The sequence below is a fragment of the Vidua chalybeata genome, chromosome 2 (genome assembly GCF_026979565.1).
Source record: "Vidua chalybeata isolate OUT-0048 chromosome 2, bVidCha1 merged haplotype, whole genome shotgun sequence".
Classification (NCBI taxonomy): domain Eukaryota; kingdom Metazoa; phylum Chordata; class Aves; order Passeriformes; family Viduidae; genus Vidua; species Vidua chalybeata.
Window position 1 is genome coordinate 116,277,545 of NC_071531.1, and position 22,523 is coordinate 116,300,067.

The following is a 22,523-nucleotide window of genomic DNA, read 5'->3' on the forward strand; positions in this document are numbered from 1 at the left end:
CTCCCTGCCCTGCAGGCGGCCGTGGGGCAAGGAGGTGGCCCGGCCCCTCTCCCGTCACCTCTCGCCATGGGCAGCCCCCCTAATGCTCAAAGCCTCACAGGGCTTTTCTCCTGGATAAACCTGGGCAGCTCAGCCCCGCTGTGTGGCTCTGGTGAGCAGGGCCAGCTCAGGGCCCAAGCCCCAAGCTCTGTTTTCAGCCCAGAGCCGTGAGCAGACCACAAGCAAATGGGATGGGGTGATCCCCTATGGATGAGCAAAGCATCTGTGGGATTTCTCTGCATCCCAGCCCTGAGGATGTTGCCTGAGTGAGTGTGAGGGAACCAAACCCCACCAGGACCCCCAAGCCTTAACACAGACCCTACAGGGAAAGGAGAACCAGCACAGGAAGCTGAATCAAGAAGACTTTTAATCAGATTTGTCAGACAGAGTTGGATCTCCAAATAAATAGATTTATCAAAACAGAATAAAACAAGAATCCAGGGATAAATATATGTACCAAAACAACCTGAAAATCCCCCAAAGCTGTTTCCAGACAGGGGGAAGGTGATGCTGCTGCACGCCCTCCTCCCCACGCTGCAGAAATGATCCTGACTGCCCTCTGGGAGATGCCCCTCCTGTGAATACAGCCCAGTAGATATTATATAGGATAGATATAAATATATAGCACAATAAATGCTGAGTAGCGACCTTAGTGCAGCGTTCAGGGTCTCAGACCCTGCCAGCAGGTGGGTCCTCCCAAAACCTACATTTTCAAGTGACCTGCAAAGAGGGAAAAGAATCATCCCAGCTGGAAGACAGGAGATTTTTCAAAAACACCCCTTGGAGGGCATTCAGCCAAAGAAACCCCTTTGCAGCTCCCAGGGGCTCCAAGGAAAGGAGGAGGGATGATTTTTCTTTCTTTGCAGGCCACCTTTCCACCATCAGCTGGTAAGAAGCACGGTCATCTTCCTCTTAGCTGCGCTCCTGGTGCTCCTCAGGGTGTCCGGGATGGATCCCACCTCCTCCTGTCACACCAGGTCCCACCCCTCCACCATCTCTCCCTCCTGCCTCTGCTCATCCAACATCTTGGGGACAGCGGGAGGTGATGGCTCTCCCGCTGGAGAGAGGCACCTACACGGCTGTGGCTTCGATGCCGACGGATTGGGATCGTTCTCTGGAGTTGCTGGAATTTCCACTAGTGTAACCTGTATTGCAGTGCCAGTCTATTTAATAATGCAGCTCTGGAGTTCATATATATGTGTATGTGTGTCTGTGTGTAGATAAATCAATAGTTAGAGAAAAGTTCTTTGCTTTACAAGGTCTTCGTTTCCTTCTCTGGGCTTTCTGTCATCCTCAGCTCCGACGTGTGGGCTCGGAAGATGTTCCAGTGACCTGGACGAGCCAAGACAGACACGCATGAGCAACAGGAAAGCCCAGGAGCAGGACAGCACAGCTCCCCCACGCGCAGCACCCTCGGCCCTGGAGGATCCACTCGGAGCTGGCTGCAGGAGAGGGGTGCCCACAGCGCCGGCCGCGCTCAGGCGGCTCCTCAGTGATCCCAGCCACAGGTACGGCGCTCCTGCACTTAAAACAGGGCTCGGGGGGGCTCTCACCCTTGCAGTGCAATGGTGGCACGGTCAGGGGCACAGTCAGTGCCTTCTGTGGAAAACACTTGCACAGTCTGAAAAGAAAAGGGGCTCGCACTGAAGCAGGGATAAGCCTCCCTCTCCACCTCTTTAAAGGGTGCTCTCACGTGCTGTTAGGTCCGTGTCCTCCCTGGCGTGTCTCGGATTTGGGCTGGCTTTCTGCCTCTCAGGGGAAGAAGCATTCTGCTTCTGTCTCAACCTCAGAAAGCCAAAATTTCAGTTTCATGGGCATTGGACAGGTATGGTTCTCTCCTCCCTTCTGTCAGTCCCATTTTGGCAACCCCCCATTTATATTCATTTTTCTGTTGCTGCCTCAGCCTTGGGTCCCCCTATGGTAGGGGAAAATCCTGCTGCAGAAGAAGAGGGAAGGAATCCCTCTGAATCCCCCAAGGAGCTGCAGACTCCCAGCAAATCAAATGTGGAGCTGTGAAACACAACCCCCCCCCTGCCCAAACCAGGACAAAGTGTTCAAGTCTCTCTCCTTGCTCCCCAAAAGAATCCCCAGATGTGCAGGAGGTGACAGGAGGTGCTTTCCCTCCAGGTGTTCTCTTCCCTCAGTGCAATCCCAGCAAGGATTATGCAGCCCCAATGTCATTACCCCAGGGGTGGAGGGAATATTTTCTAGCTGAATTAGTCTTCTTGTGAGGAAATCATGGGTCAGAACTTTCCTAGAACTTGCAGCCACGGCAGTGGGATGGTTTCACAACAGGGTTATTTGTCAGGGGAAACTGAGGCAAGAAGAAGGAGGCATGTGCCAGAGACTCCAGCAGGGTGTGAAGCCCAGCCTGGGAGCAGAGACTGGATGATCCCGCAGGGTTTGGTCAAAAGATGCTGTCTCAAATGGAGTGGGGGTGAAAACAAGCCCCAGCACGCCCGGGGCACTGGGAGTGCTGGTGTGCCCCGGGCAGCAGCGCTGTCCCGAGTGACCCCATAACCCGCGGGTGCTGGGCCCTGCGGGCATGGCTCTGAGCCGAGCCTATCCCGCTGAACTGCAGCCCAGCCAGGCCAGGAGGCAGCCAGCAGGGAGCAGCCAGGCAGCTTCGCTCCGTGCAGGCACTCCCGGCGTGTGCACCGGCATTCCTGCTCTCTGTCATGTTTACGCACATCCCAGAACATCCAGAACGATTTTAAAACATATTTCAACAGTTTCATTTTTTGCTAATCCCTTGCACCATTTTTTTTTTTCCTCCCCCCATGCTCCCAGGAGCACCAGATGGATTAGATATAAAAATCAAACAGTTTTACGGGCTCTGGAGAGACAAAACCTCTGGATTTCACAAGAGCGCATCCACTTTTAGAAAGCTGGCTGCCCTTTCCAATACCATAAAGTGAAATTGTGGCTGTTAACCAGGAGTGTTGCGTAGGGTGTGAGGACAGGTCAGCCCCAGCCCAGCTACACTTGCACAAGTGCTGTCCCCACAGCTCAGCTCCCCACACCGTGCTGGGGTTTACACAGCCTTTTGGAATGGCTGCAGCAGAGCAGGAAATCAGGAGGTTGTTTGGGGCAGGGAGTGCTGGAGGAGTGAGGAGAGGGGATTTTTCTCTCCCTACCTTCGTTTGTCCTAGTGATCAGCCTGAAGTTTTGTGCTTCTTGCTTGAATTCTTGCTTGCTGATCTTCTTGGTCTGGATCAGATGGAAAATTCCTGCAGAGGGGGACACAGGGCATCAGATTCTGCAATTCCCAATTCAAGGCTCACAAAGGTTTGGATTCTCCGTCCCCTCCTGACACTGTCTGCCCCTGGTTTGGTGCAGGACCTGCTGCCAGAGCCTGGTGGGAGCTGGGAATGGATCCAGGGCTGGCCAAGGCCAGGAGACTTATCATTTAAGTATCAGATTAGATATTAGGAGGAAATTCTTCCCTGTGAGGGTGGCGAGGCCCTGGCACAGGGTGCCTAGAGAAGCTGTGGCTGCCACACAAGTGGGGAAGCGTTCAAGGCCAGGTTGAAGCAAACTGGGATAGTGGAAGGTGTCCTGTCCACAGCAGGGATGTGGAATGGGGCAGGCTTGAGGCTCCCTTCCAACCCAAACCTTGCTAAGATTCTATGGCTCTATGAAAACAGTCACTGCTTGTTAAATCGGGATGTTGCACCGTGAAGCAGGTGAAAGCAATAGGATTTTGTTGCTCCAGAAATCATCTTTCCCTGCAGGAGTTCCAATCTCCCCTAAAAGCATAAAAGAAATGAAGGTGAGAGCAAGGGGACGCTGGGATCCCTGTCCCCTCTGCCCACTCTCAAACACCTGTGTTCCCCGACTGCAGAGACCCCTCCACGCTCAGATGATCCCCTTTCCTGGAAGCAGCCAGGGACCAAAGTTTTCTATCTCCTCGTCAGCAGCGCTGAAATTGCTCCAGGACAGGAAAAAACACAAGTGACCTCAGCAGAGATTGGTAATTCTGCCCCTGCCAGCATCAGCCCCTTGGTGGAGGTGCCTGACTCAGATGTTTGACCCATGCAAACCAGAACCTGCGTTTAGCAATGCAAGCGACCTTCCTGTGGGATTAGGGGTTGTGGTATTCCTGTTCTCCTGCAAGGCATGACAAAGCAGGCAGGTATGCCTGGAATATCCTTCCCCACCTCTCAGTCAGGCTCCCGGAACACCCAGCCTCTTGCTGCCAGCAGATGTGAGAGGCAACGTGGTCCCCCTTATTTGGTTAAGAGACTTTCCCTGATTCCCAGCAGCAATTACACATAAAAAGAGTATGTAATGAAAGGGGAACTGCCTCACAATCCATATAAATGAGATGTTATCAACTGTGGAAAATTAGTACAGGAAGTCAAAGGCAGAGAGAGAAATAGATGGATATTTGGACTATTATTTAGTCCTTTCAGTGGGGTGGGTAAAGAAGTCCTACCAGTAACAAAAGAAGATACTGGATGGAGATAATAAAACTGTTATTGACGCAAGAAAGGCACAAGTGTTCAATAAATTCTTCTGGTCTATAATTAGAAAGGAGCAGGAGGGTGTGCTTACAGTCCCCGGGGCTGATGAAGCACTTTCCAGCACATTAGTAACCAAGAGGATATTTTAAACAAGAGCTACAAGAGATAAACATCTTTTAATCAACCGACCTAGACAGTGCTCCCCAAGGGCTCTCAGAGAGCTGGCTGAGACCTTTGGCCCCCGGGAGGGTTGGTCCCGACACGCCAGGAGCTGGGGAGCAGCGGGGGAACGCAGGCCGTGCCCAGCAGGAATCGGGACAGCACAAGCTAAGGACAGTCCAGCAGTGGAGAGGCAGGATGGAGGGAGCTGGCACAGGGCAGTGCCATTTCCTGGCACAGGCAGGAGCATTCCTGGCAGCGTTTGGGATGAGATGGAGCGAGCTGCTGGGGCTGTCGGGCACGTACCACCCTTCTTGGTGCTTTAAAGGGGATTTGCAAGAAAGCTGGGCATGGACTTCTTAGCAGGGCCCGCAGTGAGAGGACAACAGGTCAAAAACATCAGAAAGTCAATTTCCAAAACTCTGGTGATGTTCAGACCCCTAAAAAGGTGGGGAAGCCCTCACTGCAACTCTTCTGGAGGCCAGCTGTGTGCCACCAGCCAGCTGGGTAAAACTTTTGGCTGGGAGTTGGTGCTGGTTTCTCCTCCCAACTCCTGCTTCGTGGAGGAAACCGTCCTGGCCCAGAAATAGATGAGGCCACGTAGGTATCACGAGCCCATACAAAGGCAGATGGACGAGGTCCAGGTGTGACTTGCAGCCTCTTTACTCCACACACGCTGCTCTGTTGGTAGAGTGATGGCCATGGAGAGGTGGAATCCACGTGTGAGTGAGCTCATGCTCTCTCCCAATAACAACACTTCACTCTGCCAAGCAAAAGAGCTGCCTTGGCCTCAGGGACAAGGGCCTCCCCTGTCCCTGGCTGGCAGGGCTCGGGAGCTCCATGCCGACGCGAAGCTTTTGGCCTCGGAAGGTGCCGAGGAGGTTTGGGTGCTGCCCGTGCCAAGGAGCGAGGGCAGGAAGCGGCGGGGCCCAGACAGCGCGGGCTCGGAGCTGTCCTCGGCCACAAGGTGCCATTGTGAGGGAGGCCCCGCTGAGGAGGGCAGCACGGGCAGGGGGGCACCGTGCAGCGGGGAGGATGGCAGGGGCAGGATGCAAACCTGGTGGCAACCAGGGCTCCATCTCCAGGGTTGATTTCTCGGGTGCTGTCCGGGTGTGCCCAGTCTCAGCAGCTGGCTGAGGTCTCCCCAGGGAGTGGTGTGAAACATGGACGTACCAGGAGACCAGGATGGCCACACCTGTCCAGCAGACACAGGCCGAGGGTCGCTGCGTCCGTAGAAAAGGTACGACCAACCTGGAGTTCTTTGGGGCAGAGTATGTCCAGTGGGAACTCGGGAATGGGGACTGGGACGCTTCCCTGGGCCGCAGAGAAACACAGCACAGACATCTACTGGGCCAGGGGTCCCAGACTCCTCTGGTCCACAGGGACAAAGCTGAAGGTGTGGGGAAAGAGCAAGAGATTGGAGGCATTTGGCAGCGCTTTTGCTGTGCTTTGACCTCCGGAGCACACACCAACAGGAGCATCCAAATCCACCGATCCGAAAAGTGGGCTGGGGACAATCCATGCCCCTTGTATGCGCCTTTGCAGCAGCTTTCAAGCTGTAGGTGGACTGGGGTGTAAAAAAAACCAGCAAAAGCAGAACCACGGAGTCACCAGAACAATTCCTTTGTTTGTTTTCCATGTGCATTTGGCACGAGAGCAGGGAGGTTTGCAGGAGCAGCCCCCAGGCCCTTGTCTCGGCTGCCCATGTGCTGTGCCTCCAGATGGTGCTGCAGCTCATGGTGAGGTTAGCGGGGCCAAAAGTGGTTTCCAGCCCCATGTCTGCATGGAATGCAGGAAAAGAGTGTGAAATGGGGGAGTCAGAAAAGCCAGCCTGCTGTCAGCAGGTTTTGATTCACCACGCAAGGGGTGGAGCACCTCGAGAAAAGCCAGAAAAATTGAACAAAGCTTGGAAAGCATCAGGTTTCCACACACACCTCCTGCTCTGCTGGCTGCTTTCATCATGGTGCTCACCTTTAATCAGCTTCCAGTTGTAGATTTCCACCTCTTCTGCCAGCTCCTTCTCGATGGCCATGGTCCTGAGGATCTCCTTGGAGGGCTCGGAGCGCGGCGGCACAAACGTGTACACCAGGACACGGCTGGGGCTCTTGCCACACCGGGGGGTGGCCATCTCCTCCGTGGGTTTGACTCTGGTTTCTGAGCAAAAACAGGGACAGAGTTCATTAAACAGGGGCAGGAAGGACCATTTCAGCACCTGGGTCATGGGAAAGGCAGCTCGCTGGCTTTGGTGCCACATGGCACAGTCGAGTCTGTCCCGTGATCCGAGCCCCAGCTCCAGGACCAGCAGCAAAGGAGAGGCTAATAAAGGGGCTGTGGACCTCCTCATTCTCTCTATGCTTTTCATTCCCCCTGATCCCAGCTGCCAGCAGGGATGGGGAAGGGGGATTTTGTCCATCTGGATCCCCCATACTCTCTGCAGCGACCTTGATGCCACCATGGCCACAAAGCACGGGCTGGGTTCCCCACTTCCCATCTCGCTCCTGCTGGGGGAGGAACATCTGAGGAGCAAAGGGATGAGCCCACAGCAGGGGAGCCTGGGCTGCCTGAGCACTGTGCCTGGCTCAGCCCCACAGGTGGGCTCAGCACCAGCCCCAGCACCCTCCCCACACTCCTCTTTGTCACCACAAGGACGTCCACACTGGGTCCTACGTGACTTTTTCAGCATTCTTGGTAAAGAAGAGCTGCTACTTTTTCCCTCCTTTTTTTTTTTTTTTTTTTTTTAATGTATCTGGAGTAATTAAGAATGCCCGTGGTTTTGGAAGGAGATTTATTGCCTTTGGTTGTGGTCCTTGGAACACAGAGGAGCCCAGCTCTGCTGAATTTAGCCTTGTTCTCCCAGTCAGTTTGGATGCTGAAGCTTTTCACACTACTCGAAAGAAAGTTTGGCTATAAATAGATGCCTGGGGTTTATTTTAGTAAGACAGTTATTTTAGGCCTGATTCTGCTCTCCCCCAGGCTTTCTGGGGTGGTCCTGAGCTCTTCTCTCTGAGAGGGAATGGAAATCGCAGTTTAAAGGGAAGCAAAGCTTTTGAGCAGCCAGAGGACAGGCTCAGCTCTGCAGCTCAGCCTGAGGCAGAGGGGGATGAGCACATGTCCCACTGCGGGTCAGGGAGCAGGGAAACCTCTGTCCCAGAGCCTTCACCTCCACCTGCTCCAGGGCACTCGCAGAAGTGTGGAGCTGTTAAAGCTGGAAAAGCCCTTTGAGATCATGGAGCCCGTGCTTAAAGCCCCACCTTCACAGCAGGAAAGGAACCCCTGGAATTCAGCGGGAATTTAACAGCCAAGGAACTTCTCCCCCCCACAGCATCCAGGGACACCGAGGTCGTGGTCACCAGCTCTGCCCACAGCAGTGTCCCCCCATCCAAACAACACATCCCAGCAATTCCCGGGGTCGGGTCCCTTTGGCAAAGCCACTGAGCGTTCCTAAGGTACTGGGTACAAAGGAGGAAGATAAGGGCAGTCCCAGAAACACCTGGAAAAAGAACCTGGGCAAAGCCTCCACGCAGTGAAGGAAAGGGCAAGGATGTAACTTGGCTGAGCAGTGTGTGTGTGTGTGTGTGTGTGATCGCTATCTGTGAGAACTGGAAGGCAGCAACAAAATCATTTTGGCTGCATCAGGGTGTTTAATTGGAAATAAAATGAAGTCTGAACAGCAGACAAGAGATCCAAGCAGGGAAAGTTGTCGGATTTAAACAGAGAGACCCACTAGAGTGGGAATGCAAGACTGGAAGGGTTCTGCTCAGTCATCACATCCCATTCCCACCAGGCATCACATCATAAATCCTGCTCATAAACATATCAAAAACCTTATTAAAACAAGCTGAGCTTCTGCCCTTCGCTCCCCTGGGGAGGCCATCCCAGAACCTCTCCACTCAGGGGCTGGAAAACCTGGAAAATCTCAGCTCAAATGACTTTGCAGCCATCCCAAAACATGGCAGTGCCCTTTGTTTGTTCTCCTGGATGAGGCCACTCCACAGAAACCCCTGGAAGATGCGGATCAGAGGGGACCACGCAGAACCTGCTGCTCCTGCAGCCAGGCTCAGAGACACTCAGGCACCTTTAGCCTCCCTGGGCAAGCAGTGGGTGGTCCATCAGCTGAACATCTCCTGATAAATGCCAGCACAGAGAGGCATCATCCACAAAACATTCTCCAGCGGGACCAGGAGGAGCTGTCACACCCTGCCACATCTTTGCCAAGTCTGTGGCTTAAGGCAAACAGCTTTCCAAAGACCAGGGAGCTGAGAGACCCAAAGTGCACCAAACAGAAAAGGAAAAGAGGTCTTCTCCACCATGGAATCGCAGAATCATTAAATTTGGAAAAAGCTTTTGAGATCATCAAGTCCAACTGTTCCCCCAGCGCTGCCAAGGCACCGCTGGCCCATGTCCCCACGTGTCACAGAGCTTTTAAATCTCTCTGGGGATGGGCACTCACCACTGCCCTGGGCAGCTGTGCCAGGGCTGGACAGCCCTTTGGGGAAGAAATTGTCTGTAACATCCAATCCAAGCATCCCCTGGCCCAGCCTGAGGCCGTTCCCTCTCCTCCTGTCCCTGTTCCCCCCCCAGCTGTCCCCTCCTGGCAGGAGCTGTGCAGAGCCACAAGGTCCCCCCTGAGCCTCCTTTGCTCCAGGCTGAGCCCCTTTCCCACTCCCTCAGCCTCTCCTGGGGCTCCAGCCCCTTTCCATGTCCCAGCCCCAGCCCAGTTCTACCTGGACCGCCCTAAAACCTGTGTGTTCAACCTCCTCTTCCAGAGATGGGGGTTCCAATTCCAGCAAACCATGAGTACCACAGACAACCCCTCTCCTGGGAAGCGTCCTCGCTCCTCCCTTCACACCTACACCTCCAGCTGGCACAACTTAATCCTCTGTTTTTTGTGCCAGCTGGAGGTTTGGAGAACAGTCTGTGTGTCCTCTCCCCTGAAAGCACCTTCCATCCGAGCACTCTCAGCATGTCCTGCCTCAAGCATTTTTCTCCAGACTTCATCCTTCCAACAGATGGAACCTTGTGGGGACCTTGGGGATCTTCCTTACCTTGGGAAAGTCCCGCTGCCCGCCAAGACAAGCCAACCCTTCCACCAGTGCTGAACTGGTCTGGTGTGACTCCTGGCCAGCAGCACTCTGAATCCCTACACCTCTGTCAGCCTGAGGCTTTAAACCAAGCTTGAGGAAGGAGCTGGAAGGCAGCAGAAGGAGCAGACTGGATCCCACCTACCTGGGCATACTTTACAGCATTTCCCTTCTACTTTTTCTGGATAGTCACAGGGATACTCCTTAGGGCACGTGACCTTCTGGCAGTCCTGGACGCCGTCCCTGCAGGTGCAGAGGATGCAGGGCAGGAGGCCGTAGAGCCGGAAGACGGGGTGCCACACTTCCCCGTGCGAGTAGGTCTTCCCGTTGTAAACACAAGCTGCAGCAGAGAGAGAAAAGAGCTGCTTGTGGAAATAAACCCTGCTCCTCTTTGTCAGCCCAAGGCTCGGTGGAGTCGCTGCCCTCCAGCGCCCCAGGTCCCGCTGCGTGGAGCAGCGAGGTCCCCTGGCAGCAGCGGGCACGGGACACCACGGCCACCACCCCCAGAAGGTGCCACGGCACAGAGGGAGCAGCGCCAGGAGACGGCTCTGCGGGGCTGGACCAGCCTGCTGGGACAGGGGCAAGTGCGGGCCGGAGCTCACCTGGCTCCCGAGCTCCGGGAGGCCCGGGTCCCGCCCGGGCTGTCGCAGGAGTGAAGCACAGTGAAGAGTGCCACCTGCTGACTCCTCCACGGAAATTTCTGGAGGTCCCAAAATTTCCTCCAGGCCTTCACGCCCAAGGGCTGGAAAGAGCCCTTCCGAAGGCACGGTGGTGGGAGAGCGGCCAAGCAGAGAAAGGAGCTGTTATTCCCCGCTTTGGATCAAGGGGCTCGGCTCATCTCACTTTCCTACTGTCTCCTCCAGGAGGAACACCTGGGACAGCTCTGGGTCAGACCCAGCCCTTGCACGAGGAGAAATATCCTGTCTTTCTGTGGCACGGTCCTGGAAGGTCCATGTGGAGTCTTCCAGCTGAGCTCCTTCCTTCCCAAGTCCCAGTCTCCAAAACATTCCAAGGACCAGTCTTTTTCCAACCCATTTTGGAGAGTGGTGGATTCGTGCAGTCAGGAGACTGTGGGCATGAGGACTGAGATACCTGGCTGAGGCTGGCTGGGGAAGAGTGGGGAGAAGGACTTGCTGGTGGAAACCTGCCACTGAATGAGATTCCCTGAAGAATTCCAGGCTCTGGAGAAGCCACTTTAAGTCCCATACAGGCTGCCTGGCCTCTCCATCCCTTACCTTTCTTGTGCTTCTCTTTCAAGACGATCTTCACAGTGGTGCCACCTGTTCCCTTGGGTTTGAAGCTTCTGGGAATCAACTCCAGGGAAGAGCTGAGGACCGTGGACACGGTGGCTCCGGGTGGCTTCCTCCCCACCACCTCTCCCAAGCACTGGTCTTGTGAGTGTCTCTGTGAGCAGCCAGAGAAAAGAGGGGATTCAGACTCCGGCAGCTGAGTGGCTCTCATCCCAAAGCATGCTGGAAAAAGCCATGCAGTGTCCTGCACACCTTCCCTCAGGAGTGGAAGGGGCAGAGACCACAGGGGTAAGCGATGCCCACAAGCCATTTAAATCACAGAAATATTAAGGCTGGAAAATTCCTCTGAGATCATGGAGCCCAGCCATTCCCTCAGCCCTGCCAAGGCCACCATTATCCCGTGTCCCCAGGTGCCACATCCACACAGCTTTTAAATCCCTCAGGGGATGGGGATGCCAGGCAGCTGTGCCAGGGCTGGACAACCTTTTGGGGGAAGAAACTTCCCTAATATCCAGCCTGAACCTCCCCTGGCCCAGCCTGAGGCTGTTCCCTCTCCTCCTGTCCCTGTTCCCTGGAGCAGAGCCCAACCCCCCCGGCTGTCCCCTCCTGTCAGGAGCTGTGCAGAGCCACAAGGTCCCCCCTGAGCCTCCTTTTCTCCAGGCTCAGCTCCTTTCCAGCTGCCTCAGCCTCTCCTGGGGTTCCAGCCCCTTCCCCATCTTGCTGCTGCCACCACCCAAGGGGTGCTGAGCAGTCGGTGCCAGTGCCCCACACTGGTGTCCTCCTCACGTGGGTCACCCTCACTGGGGCAGCACCCAATGCCCTCAGAGAAGCATGTGAGGTCCTGCATCCCTAAAACACACAGGGAAATGGGCTGGTCTGTCCTAGGTGGGAAAATGAGGACTGGCATCTGTGTGGCTCAAACGGGATCAGAAAGGTGGGGATGGGCCATAATCCTGCACTCTCACCTGGCAGGCACCAGGGGAGTCGGCGTGGGGCTGCCAGCCAGCAGGACTGAAACGCCAGGAACATCCCAGGAATATCCCAGGAGCATCCCAGGCTTCCAGGAGCAGAGTGCTGGGACATGACACGCAGCACAAAGGGTCCCCTTGTGTCTATTTTGGAGGTTTTATAGGTGGTGGAGCAGTATGGAAAAGGGCAGAGCCAGGAGCTCAGTGACCTAATCCCACAGAGCTGGCAGGGGCTGCCCAGCTCCGAAGTGTCGCCGTGAAGGAGCCCTCGGCAGCCAAGGAGTCGCTTTTTCCTTGCTGGGGCCGCTGGTGCAAACAGCCTGGGAGGGCAGAGTGGTGGCCAGCCCCAGCGCTGCCCTCCTGCTGGGAGGCAGGACACCTGGATGCCCACGGGGAGAGGAGACACCTTCTCCTGAAGGAAAAACCCTCCCAAGAGGGATTTGGGCATCTGGCTCTATGGGCAAGGGTCAGGCCTGGCTGCTGGTCACCTCTGGCTCTGCTCTGACAACGTCCTTCGGCTGTTTGACCTGGCAGGCACTGGCCAACAAGGAGGAGAAGTGTCCCGGATGTCCAGTTCCTGCAGTTCTTTTGCTCTTCCAGAGTTGCCATAGAATCACAGAATCGGAATAATTTCGGTTGGGAAAATTCTCTAAGGTCATCGAGTGCAAGCTTTCACCTGACACTGCCAGGTCCACCACTAAACCACGTCCCCAAGATGCTGCCAAGGGAGAGAAGAGTCTTTCCCTCGTGGCCTGAGGGCTCACCTAGGCTGATATCTCCCAGCTAGATTCAATCCCATGGCACACCTCTGCAAATCAGGTGTCCATGGCTCTGCTGTGCAAGGATCTGGGTGTCCTCCTAGAGCTGCTCTCTTTGCAGAGGACAGTGTGCAAGGGCATTCTGTGAGCTGCTCAGGGGGCTGTGCTAGAAGCAAGAAGCGGAATTTTAGAATGCAAAAGTCACGTACAACACCTCTGTTTAACTGCAGGGGCTCCTCTTCCGTGGACTTCTCAAAGGAGCCATCTGCAAGGGAAGAACATTGTCCTGGGAGGTGCTGCGGGGCTGAATGGAGGTTTGCTCTCTGTGGCTGAAAGCAGCTCTCCTCTACGTGCTGCTCTCGCCAGGAGTCTGGAGGGACAGGAGCTTTGCACGTGCAATTCATATTAACCAAGGAAAACCCAAGCCCTCAGCTTTCACTTCCTAATGCAAGCAAAAGATAACAAGCGGCCTGATTTACAGCCCAGGCTTCCAAAATCCTGCTAAAGTGGCTTGAAATGGCTCCTGCTGTCAGGTGGCAAGCAGCCCTCAGTCCCAGCCTCATTACCTTTGCAGACCTGGCAGCAGGAATCCGGCACACTGAAGGGAGAGGAGCACAGCAGCTCGGGGCAGGTCACCAAGCCACAGTAAATCTGGCCTTCCTAGGGGGCAGGAGGAGAAAACACATTGTCAGCGTTATAAAGAGCTGTATATCCATCCCCCATGCAGGTCCCTTCCAACCCGAACCATTCCAGGATTTTATGAGTCCATGATCAGACGCCCCCTTGCAATACCACCAATCATCCAGCACCCGCTGCCAGCTGAAGTCTGCCCCTGCTGCACCGTCCATCCTGCAGGGCACAGCAGGGCTGTGTCCTCTCCTGGCACGGCCTTTCCATGGACAGTGCACTGCTCTTCCTCAAATAGGGCAGGCGGTGCCTCCCTCTTGGGCATCCTTAGTGCTGCCAGGCCTGAACAGCCACCACACACCTCTCAGCTCTGCAGAACAACCCCCAAGGAGGTTTTCTCTGACATCTGCCAGGAAAAGGACCCAGAGGAGATGGGTGGAAATGGGAAGCATGACCCTGAGCCCAGATTGAGGTCCACACCGAAGCTCTGCCCTCCCTCTCCCTTGGTTAATTCCACAGCATCAGAGCCAAGCACGCAGAGGTGCAGGGATAGACCTAAGTGGATAGTTTGGAAAATATCATTGCTGTAGGTGATTCAAGCTGAAAACCACAGGCCGAGGCCAGCCTTGACCTTGGTGTATCCCAGTGCCACCTCAGTCAGTGGATTTGCACCAGTTTGTTGCAGGAATAAGGTTTTGCTCCTTTGCCAAAGGGTAAAAAAGTATGTTCAGCAGCCAGACCTAGACAGTAAGGTCACCTTCTCCATGCACCAATTTCCTCTGGGGTATCCACAAGCTCCCAGTCAAGCAAGACCAAGAGGTTAGCCAAGGCTATCCTTAGAAAACCAAAGCACAGCTGCCTCCTCTCCCACGGGGAAGGCAAACGGCTGCGCGAGGAGCACGAGGAGGATGAGGGAGCTTTGGTGGGTGACAGGATCTGGCAGAGGTCACTGATACCAAACCCTGCTCTGCACTCAGGGAGCCCAGACCTGCCTCTCCCTTCCTTCTCCTTCTGCCAGCAGCTCGCAGCCGTGACCTGCCCCAGGCAGGGAAGGGCCAGTGCCCTAAGAGCAGGATTCATCCCCCAGGCTCTGCTCTTGGGGCAGTTTTCAAAGAGGGTCAGACCAGCTGTTCACGCAGCTGTTCTAGCAGCTGACCACATCAGACACAGCCCGGGGAGATCCCCCACTGCAGGCTCCAGAGCCAGCCCTTCATTTTCCCCTTTGTATCCGAGGCATTTCCCCGACAAAAACACAGAGCCCGAGCGACAGCCGAGAGGGGCGAGGAGCTCCCCGGGCCCCTGGGGACAGCGGCGGATGAGCACACGCAGCGGGGTTAGAGGGCTCCTTCCCGGTGTTTCCAGCACCCAGCTGGGGTCCCTGAGAGAGGAACCAGCCTCCTCAAAAGCTGCATCACTTCCACGTGGCAGTTATTCCCCTTGCCACCCAGAGGCTCAGAGCAGCTTTTCCAGCGCCACAGATCCTTCCCTGTCCAGCATCAGCTGGTGTAACCCCTGTGTGTGTGTGTGTGTGTGTGTGTGTGTGTGTGTGTGCTCTTGGCCTGACAGAGGGGGGTGCTTTGGGCTTTTGTTTCCTGGCCAAACTCAAAGCTCAGGGTGCTGGAGGCCGGCCCCATGCGAGGGCCGTGCGGGTGGAGGAGAGCCCCGGCCCCGGTGCTGGCTTACGGAGCAGCTGCACTGCACACACTGGTTGGGCTGGCGGCCGGGGAAGAGCTCGCTGCTGCTGAACATCTCGCCCTGCTGGAACGTCGTCCCGTTGTACTGGCACGACTTGGCGGGGGCACGGAGGCCGGACGGGGAGTGGGGCTCTGGGAAAGAGGAGGAGAGAGGAGCGGGATGAGAGGCAGCCCCTGCCCGGCCCCAGAGCAGCACTGCTGCCCCAGCAGCCCACCCCGAAAGGACCAGCAGCCCCTTCGCACTCTGAAGTGCTGCGTGCCTGGTCAGCAATGAAGTATCCAAACGCTTTTGGAGGATGGGACTGCCCTGACTGCCCTGAGCTCAGCACAGAGGGAAAGCCTGGAGTCTGACCTTAACAAAATTCTTGTGTTTTTCCCTCCCCTGGCTGTAACTATCGCCAGATTCAGATGGAGTCAGGTAAAAAGGGCTCGTCTCATGGGTAATTGGCAAAAAATGAAAATTAATTTGTTTTTTCCCTATCTTTTTTTCCTAATTTCTCAAATCGCTGATGGTTTCCGACTAGTTCTGCCAGCACTCAGGTAGGGAAAGTTTTGGAACTAAATCTTGATGTAATCTGTGGGGGGTGAGAATGAACATACTGAGGTAAAATGAGGCAATGAGTAGTGGTAAGGTAGAAAAAGTTTTGGGGCTAAAACTTGAGATAGTCTCCAGTGCAGAGAAGGAAGTTGCTAAAAAACTATAATTTTTTTTAATCCAAGACACTTAGCTGGCAAATGATCAGAATAAATTGCCAGCCTCTGTTTTGCCCCTGAAGTGTGAACTGACGCTTTGTCCCTACAAAGCTCTTGGGATGGGGAGGGGGGAGAAGGTGGTCTGGCAGAGAGCCCTTTTCCATCTAAACGAGATTTTTGGAGGGAAAAAGCAGCCGGAGCTCCGTGACCAGGGCCAGACCCGGCATCGCAGCGCTGCCGCAGGTGGCAGCAGCGGAGGCACCGCCCCGTAGGACCGGTGCCACCTTGTCACCCCGCCCCTGAGGAATGCCCACCTACCGGGACACCGCGGGCAGCACTGCTGGGGCTCGGTGACAGGGCTGGCACACGGCAGAGCTGGGCACTGGATCCGGTAGCACCTGATGTTGGTGCTCTGGGGAGAGAGAGACGTGGTTCGTTTAGTCCACGGGGAACATTCAGTCCAGGGCTCGCCCCTGCAGGACGAGGAACACACTATCACAACAAACTGTGCTGCCTGTAACTCGCCAGGGATGTCTCCAGCCTGGCTCAAGCCCAGCCTTGGTCTCTCATCAGCAAAGGCCACCCGTCATCCTACAGCAGCCCTGAGCCACCTCCACCCACAGCCCACCAGGGCTGGAGAGGCAGAACCACGGAATCACAGAACGATTCCGCTGTGAAGGAACCTTTAAGGTCTTGTTCCACCTCCTGTTATGAGCAGGGACACCTTCCACTATCCCAGCTTGCTCCAACCTGGCCTGGAACACACCTGGGGATCCAGGGGCAGCCACAGCTTCTCTGGGCACCCTGTGCCAGGGCCTGCCCACCCTCCCAGGGAACAATTCCTTGTGCACATATTCATCTAAATCTCCTCTCCTAGTTTAGAACCCTTCCCGTGGCCCATCATTATCTGTCTGCCCAGGAAATAACTCCTCTGGTCAAATGAGGCAGCGGGACCGATCTGCTTCAAAGCTGCCCAGCGAAGCCCCAGTGCAGCAGCTGCAGCATTAGCAGCATTATCAGCAGCATTAGCATCGTTAGCAGCATTAGCAGCAGCGTTATCAGCAGCCAGCCCGGCCCCGGGACGTGCCTCGGAGCAGCTGCAGCGGATGCAGTACATCAGCCCCTGGGGCTCCAGGTACGGGTGCCAGCTCTCCCCCGGGCTGTACTTCTTGCCGTTGAAGTCGCAGAACGCCTCCGGCCCTGCAAGGCAACCGGGAGAAGCCACGTGAGAAAAGGGGCTGGTTCCTGGGAGGGCTCTCTGCGGTGAGAGCGAGGACAGCCTTCACGATGCTCCCCAAATCCCGCCCACCAAACCCAGATTTTGTTCCCCCCGGTTTTACTTTTTTTTTTTTTTTTTTTTTTTTTTTTTTTTTTTTTTTATGCATTTTTTACACCGGCACCCACCCGACCCAAGTGGCAACTCCTCTGAGCAAACTGGACTCCCATTGCAAGAAAGGAACAGAATGGGTGGTTTTGAGGCAGAAAATAGAGTTTTCACTCTAAAACAGAAATGCTCACTGGAAGATGGACAGGTGATTTCAGGGCGATGCTACAGGATGGAGTTTCCCCCAGTGAGATCAGAAAGGTTGGGAGTGGTGAGAGATGGAAGACCCTGAATTTAGGGGACATTTTCACTGTTCCTCCCCCCGCAAAAAACAAACAAACAAACAAACAAAAAAAAAAAAAAAACAACAAAAAAAAAAACCACACACACACAAAAAGAAGAAAGAGGCAGGGGAAAGGGGGAAAGAAACCAAACCAAAAAATTATGGGTGAAAACACATTCTGGGGAAAAACCTTTTGCTCCCCCTAAGAGCTTCAGCTCATTCTCTCGAGGATCCATGGACAAGCAGGACTGGCTGCTTGTGCCATCCTGCTGTGTCTCAGCCCTTTGGTTTCCCCTGGCCTGATGCAGCACTGGTCTGACGCCAGCGAGCTCCAAGCCCAGCAGGGCCTGCAGGAACCTGGACCCTGTCACAGCCAGGGTGCTGCTGCCACTGTCCCACGGAGCAGGCAGAGGGTCACCCCAGGACCCAAGCCCTTTCCAAGCACGCTCCTGTCTGAGGGTGATTTTTGTGGTTTACGTGCTCACAGCCCCGCTGGAAACTGAAGGTGATTTTAGAGGTTATGTCATCGAGGGAATTGGAGGTAGTTTGGGTGATTGCGTTGCTCAAGGCAGTGGAGACGTTTATGGTTCCTGAAGCATTTATGGGTCTTTTAAAACCTTGCAGCGCCCTGGGGATGCAGGAGAGGGGGAGGGCTGTTTTCCAAGGCATGGTGCCCACCACGCAGGGCATGAACTCAGGTGAGCCAGCGGGTGCTGACCCTGCCAGGCTGTTGGGAGGGCTCCTTAATGGACAGCAGAGGGTCCCCAGAATTACCTCAGCGGCGCTCACCACCCCAAAGATGCTGAGAGCCATCCCACACTCCACTCTGTCACCCGGGACACAGCAGTGGCTTGGAGGGCCCAAGGTGTTGTCCCACCTTGCCGAAGTTGGAGATGCCACCTGCTTAATGGATTTCTCCAATCAACCGGACAAAATTCACCCAAATATGCTGGGGTGGGCTGCAGTCCCTCCTCAGCTCATGACCACCCTCAGGATGAACCCCGGTGATGCTCTACCAAGGCCAGAGCCTCTGGTCAGAGCCTCTGCAGGAAAGGCAGCCCTGTGGGTCCACCAAGATCTTTGTAGGTCTCTTCCAGCTCAAGCCCTGCCAGCAGATTTGAGGCTCTCTTTTGATGTCTTTAAGCCCTCGATTCTCCAAGCTGTCCCCAACGCACAGCGGCGCGGGGCCACCGCTGCGTCTGCAGGTGTGGAGCCTTGCAATAGCTTTGGAGTGGGTGTTACCAGAGGGACAGGCAGAGGTATTTTCCTTCCTTTTCCTTTTCAGGGCTTCACATAGCTCTTGAGAGTCAGCAGCTCCCAGTTCCTGGACACGCAGGTCACGAGCTTACAGCAAACCACACAGAACTGGTGAGCATGTGGCTTGAATACCAGGAAACCCAGAAGAGAGAGGGAAAAAACTCCACTAAACTAAAAAAACAAACAAAAAACCAAAACTACCAAAAAAAAGAGAAAATCACAGTTTTGCAAAAGGGTGAGAAAATGACTTCATCTCTCCCTGTTTGCAGCATCCTCGTGAATTATGCTGAGGGTGAAGAAATCGAGTTGCCTTGGTGTGACGCGGCCCCGCTCTGCTCGCAGTCTCCCATGCCAGTTGGCTGCTTCCTTCAAACATTTAATCACAAGTGGAGCCCTGGTTTGGGTCCAGCCCTCGAAAGCAGCCTGATTCATGTCTGCAAAGGGCCTGCTGGTAAAATTAAAGCTGACTGACAGTGCTGGGCAGCAGGAGACACTTGCTGGCATCTCAGTAGTGCTATGTTTTTGGCAAGAGGTGCCGGCGTGCTTGGGCAAGAGCAAGATGGGGATGGATGGATGGATGGATGGATGGAAGGATGGATGGAAGGATGGATGGATGGATGGATGGATGGATGGATGGATGGATGGATGGATGGATGGATGGATGGGGCTTAAAAGCTGGAGGCTCTAGATTATTTTTTTCCCATGCCATGTTAATAATTTCATGTTCAGAGGTCAAACTTTGGACATCATCCTAGTTCACTTAGAGTGAAAAGCCATTTGTGGCAGTGAATTTCTCCTGTGCTGATCAGCAAGGTGATTTTACTTATTGCACCTCCAGCAGCAGCACACTCAGAAAAGTCATTTACTTCTCACCAGATCTAGAACAGGTCAAGAAGTTGTGGGGTGGCATCCTGTTGATGGCTGGTGTCTGAAGCTGTTGAGGTGCATCCTAAGGAGACATTCCCTTCTCGTGGTGTGAGAGATGCAGCCCAGGATAGGTTTCTCCACACCATTCAGTTTGTCACTGTGGGCTGGTGTCTCTGAACCACCTTGTGAAGATGCTGCTCAGAGCTGCTGCCACAGCCTCTTGTGAGGTTTCAATTTCCTGGCAGCTGGAAAGCTTTCCACAATACCTGTCCTAAATCTTTAATGTCCTTTCCCACCCGAGCCACGTGGGGCTCTGTGATTCTGTCTCTGCGAGTGTTCTGAGCAATTTGATGGCTCAACAAGAGGTTGTGGGGTCTTGCTCATGTCCCCTCACTCCTCCTCTCCCATTTCATCCCGAGGCTGAGGGGGGAAGGGTGGTCCTGCATCCCCAGATGGCACCTTTGGAGTTGTCTCTGGAGCAGGGCATGCCTGAGCTGAGCTCTCAGCTTTTCTGGAGGTCACACACCTGCCAGCCAGTGCCCTGCTGGGTGTGAGGGAGGGAGCTCAGTTCTTAAGAGCAGCCATAAATAAAGCGTAAAGAGCACTGTCTGGTACACAGAGTCCAGGCACTCCTGTGACAGCCTTGTATTTATGAAGGGCTTAAAATGCAACTCAGCTGAGAAGGGACTGGTTAAAACACACGGGGCCCTTGACATGTGGCATCCTAAAGGCTCCGCTCACATCCAGATCAATTCCTGCCACTCGCCTCGCTCAGCTCTGGGCTGGAAATATCTTCCTGGGGCTTTGGGAGCCTGGAGAACTCTGTGGCTCTGAAAACCCAGCCTCATGAAGCATCTCTGAGTTCTCCAGAGTGAAGAAGCCAGGCAGACAGGGTCCTGCTTCCCCCCACTCCTTCCCAAGGGAATGCTCCGTTACCTAGAGCAGGGTGTGCAGCACTCACTTTCCATCATGGTCCTTCCCATCTGGAGCACCCTTCATCCCTGCTGGAGCCAAACTTGTAGGACAGAAAGATCCCAGGAACCCCCTTGTCTCCAGCAACCATGTTAAAAAGAAATGAAACAGCAGCTTCCAAGCTCCTGGGGAGAACCACTGCCCCATGCTCTGCAGAGATGCTGGTGTTTAAATGCCTCCAGCCAAAACATTGTTGCGTTCAACCATTGCCCCTGAATTACTCAGAATGCAGCACACTCGTCCCAGTAACCTGTGCCTCTGATATTTCTTTTCAGCTAGAGAGCAAATCCCCTAAAATAGCCTGTTTCTGTGGGCAAATTCTTCTTTTCTGACTTGCCTTCAAGCCCGAGCATTTCTGCTTCTCACCTATTTTTAGCCACGACACTGTAGGTCCCTTGGCTGATGAGCCTGCTCGTAGCTAATTTATTCCTGTCTTCACTCTCCCTGAACACCCAGCCCTGAGAAAAGTGTGAGCCTGCAGAGGTGCACGGTGGAGAGAAGTCCACAATTCGATGATGACTCTGTCACCCGAACCATCCTGCCCTTGACCTTGGGGCAAGTCCTGGCCGAGCCCTCCACGTGGTGTGATAAGCCCTGCAGCAAAGCTGAAGCGTTTCAGAGCTGGGCCGTGGCCCTGGACCTCCCTGCTCCAGCCCTGCTGCAATCCCACAGTCACCAGCTCTTCATCTTCATGCTCTGCAGCATTTTAGTCCTGCAAACGGGCCCCAGCACTTCCCCCCAGATCAGACAAGCCCTTCCTGCCCCCAGCCAGCAGAGTTTATGGCCAGCTTACAGGCTGTTACCACCTGCAAACACCTCACCTAACACCTGCTTCACCTTCTGGATGTGGCTCCATCCTCTTCCCAGCCCTACCACGGCAGCCTGGTAGGGGCAGGGAGTCAGACCCACACCCCTCGTTCAAGAAACAGATGCTGTGGGTTGGGTTTGGCAGCTTTGGATGAGCCCAGGGAAGAGAAAGGAGCTGCATTCACCCAGAGTTTGCTCTCCAGGGCTCTGCACAGCCCCATCCATCCACCCCCTTTCCCCCCCAGCACACCCTACAGTCGGGATGAGCAATCCATGCTCATGTTTTGGGTCCACACTCCGGGAGGATGATTATTTGAGTGCCTAATGCACTGCTGGCAGCAGGCAAGTTGTAAATCACCCTGACAAAGCCACCGGCAGTCTTCGCTGGGATTCCAGGAGATTAAAGGGAAGAATAAATGCAGGGACACAACAGGTCCTGCTCCAATTTGCTCGGAGCTCTGGTGGCTCTGCGACGTTGCCCAGCACCACTGGTAGGGTCCCAGTGCTTTGCCCAAGCCAAGCCCACCCCCTGGCCCCAGTTAACACCCTCCAAGCTCCTGAGCAGCTCTGGCCAAGTCTTTCAAGCCTTTCTGTGGGAAGTGCCAAACCTCCCTTCCTTATCCCAAACCTTCTCTGCCTCAGTCAGCCCGTTGGGAGAGATTGAGGGATGGACACGGACATGGACAAGGGATGGATATGGAGGAAAGCCCCCAGCTTTGTCTGGGGCGGGGGAGGCGTTGTCCCTGTCCCCGTCCACCCTCGGAGGGGAGATGCACTCGTGCAGGGTGGGATCTGTGCAGAGGAAGGTCTGGAAGACAACCTCCTGCTCTGAGGCATTTCTAGCCCATGGAAGGGGGTCCCGGACCTTCCTCCCGCCCCTGCCAGCCCCCGGAGCCCCCCAGCCCCCTCACCAGCACGCAGAGCAGTGCTCGGTGCTCTAGAGCCCCGCAAAGCAGGCGGGGACAGCAGCAGGCAGAGGGGACACAGCTGTCCCCAGCGCGGGACAGCAAACCTGGCCGGTGGCATGTTCCGGGACATCCCAGCCGCGGGGGTCCAACACCTGCCGTGGCACCTCCCTGTGCCCTCAGCTATGCCCGCCAAGCACCCCCGCCAACTCCTGGGGACCCCGGTGCCGGGGACACTGAGGCACGGAGGGAAGCAGCGCAGCCGGGACAAGAGCGGGTAAGACTTACGAGCCCGGGCTCGGCTCTCGGAGGCGAAGAGGAGCAGGAGGCACCGGAGGAGGAAGGCGAGGGGACCCGCCCCGGGAAGCATCGC

At 55.1% G+C, this 22,523-nt stretch overlaps 2 protein-coding genes across 3 annotated transcripts in view; one reads left to right on the plus strand and one right to left on the minus strand.

Annotated features, from left to right (window-relative positions):
- POLD3 (DNA polymerase delta 3, accessory subunit) overlaps positions 1-4,475 on the plus strand; it is a 39,544-nt gene extending 35,069 nt beyond the window's left edge. The window contains exons 12-13 of one of the 2 annotated variants that reach the window (XM_053935635.1): positions 1,337-1,547; positions 3,884-4,475. In XM_053935635.1, coding sequence (XP_053791610.1) covers positions 1,337-1,547; positions 3,884-3,905 — 233 coding nt within the window. In that variant the 3' untranslated portion in view covers positions 3,906-4,475. Of the gene's footprint in view, positions 1-1,336; positions 1,548-3,773; positions 3,808-3,883 lie in introns of those variants that run through there. The other variant, XM_053935636.1, reaches the window with a different exon arrangement.
- On the minus strand, positions 390-22,523 carry CHRDL2 (chordin like 2). Its single transcript, XM_053935638.1, has 11 exons — positions 22,439-22,523; positions 16,823-16,935; positions 16,054-16,147; positions 15,032-15,174; positions 13,288-13,381; positions 12,931-12,986; positions 10,981-11,149; positions 9,891-10,085; positions 6,636-6,818; positions 3,177-3,269; positions 390-1,371 (listed from the first exon to the last, which is right to left on the minus strand). Exons 1-11 carry the CDS (start codon positions 22,518-22,520, stop codon positions 1,292-1,294), a joined length of 1,302 nt encoding a protein of 433 aa, XP_053791613.1. The 5' UTR covers positions 22,521-22,523; the 3' UTR covers positions 390-1,291.

Excerpts from the sequence above, each read along its gene's own strand:
- CHRDL2 (XM_053935638.1), bottom strand. The coding sequence starts at position 22,520 with ATGCTTCCCGGGGCGGGTCCCCTCGCCTTCCTCCTCCGGTGCCTCCTG. Across the intron at positions 16,148-16,822 it reads TCCGCTGCAGCTGCTCCGAG|AGCACCAACATCAGGTGCTA; the intron begins GCACGTCCCGGG and ends CTCTCTCCCCAG. Across the intron at positions 6,819-9,890 it reads ATGCTGTAAAGTATGCCCAG|AAACCAGAGTCAAACCCACG; the intron begins GTAGGTGGGATC and ends GTTTTTGCTCAG.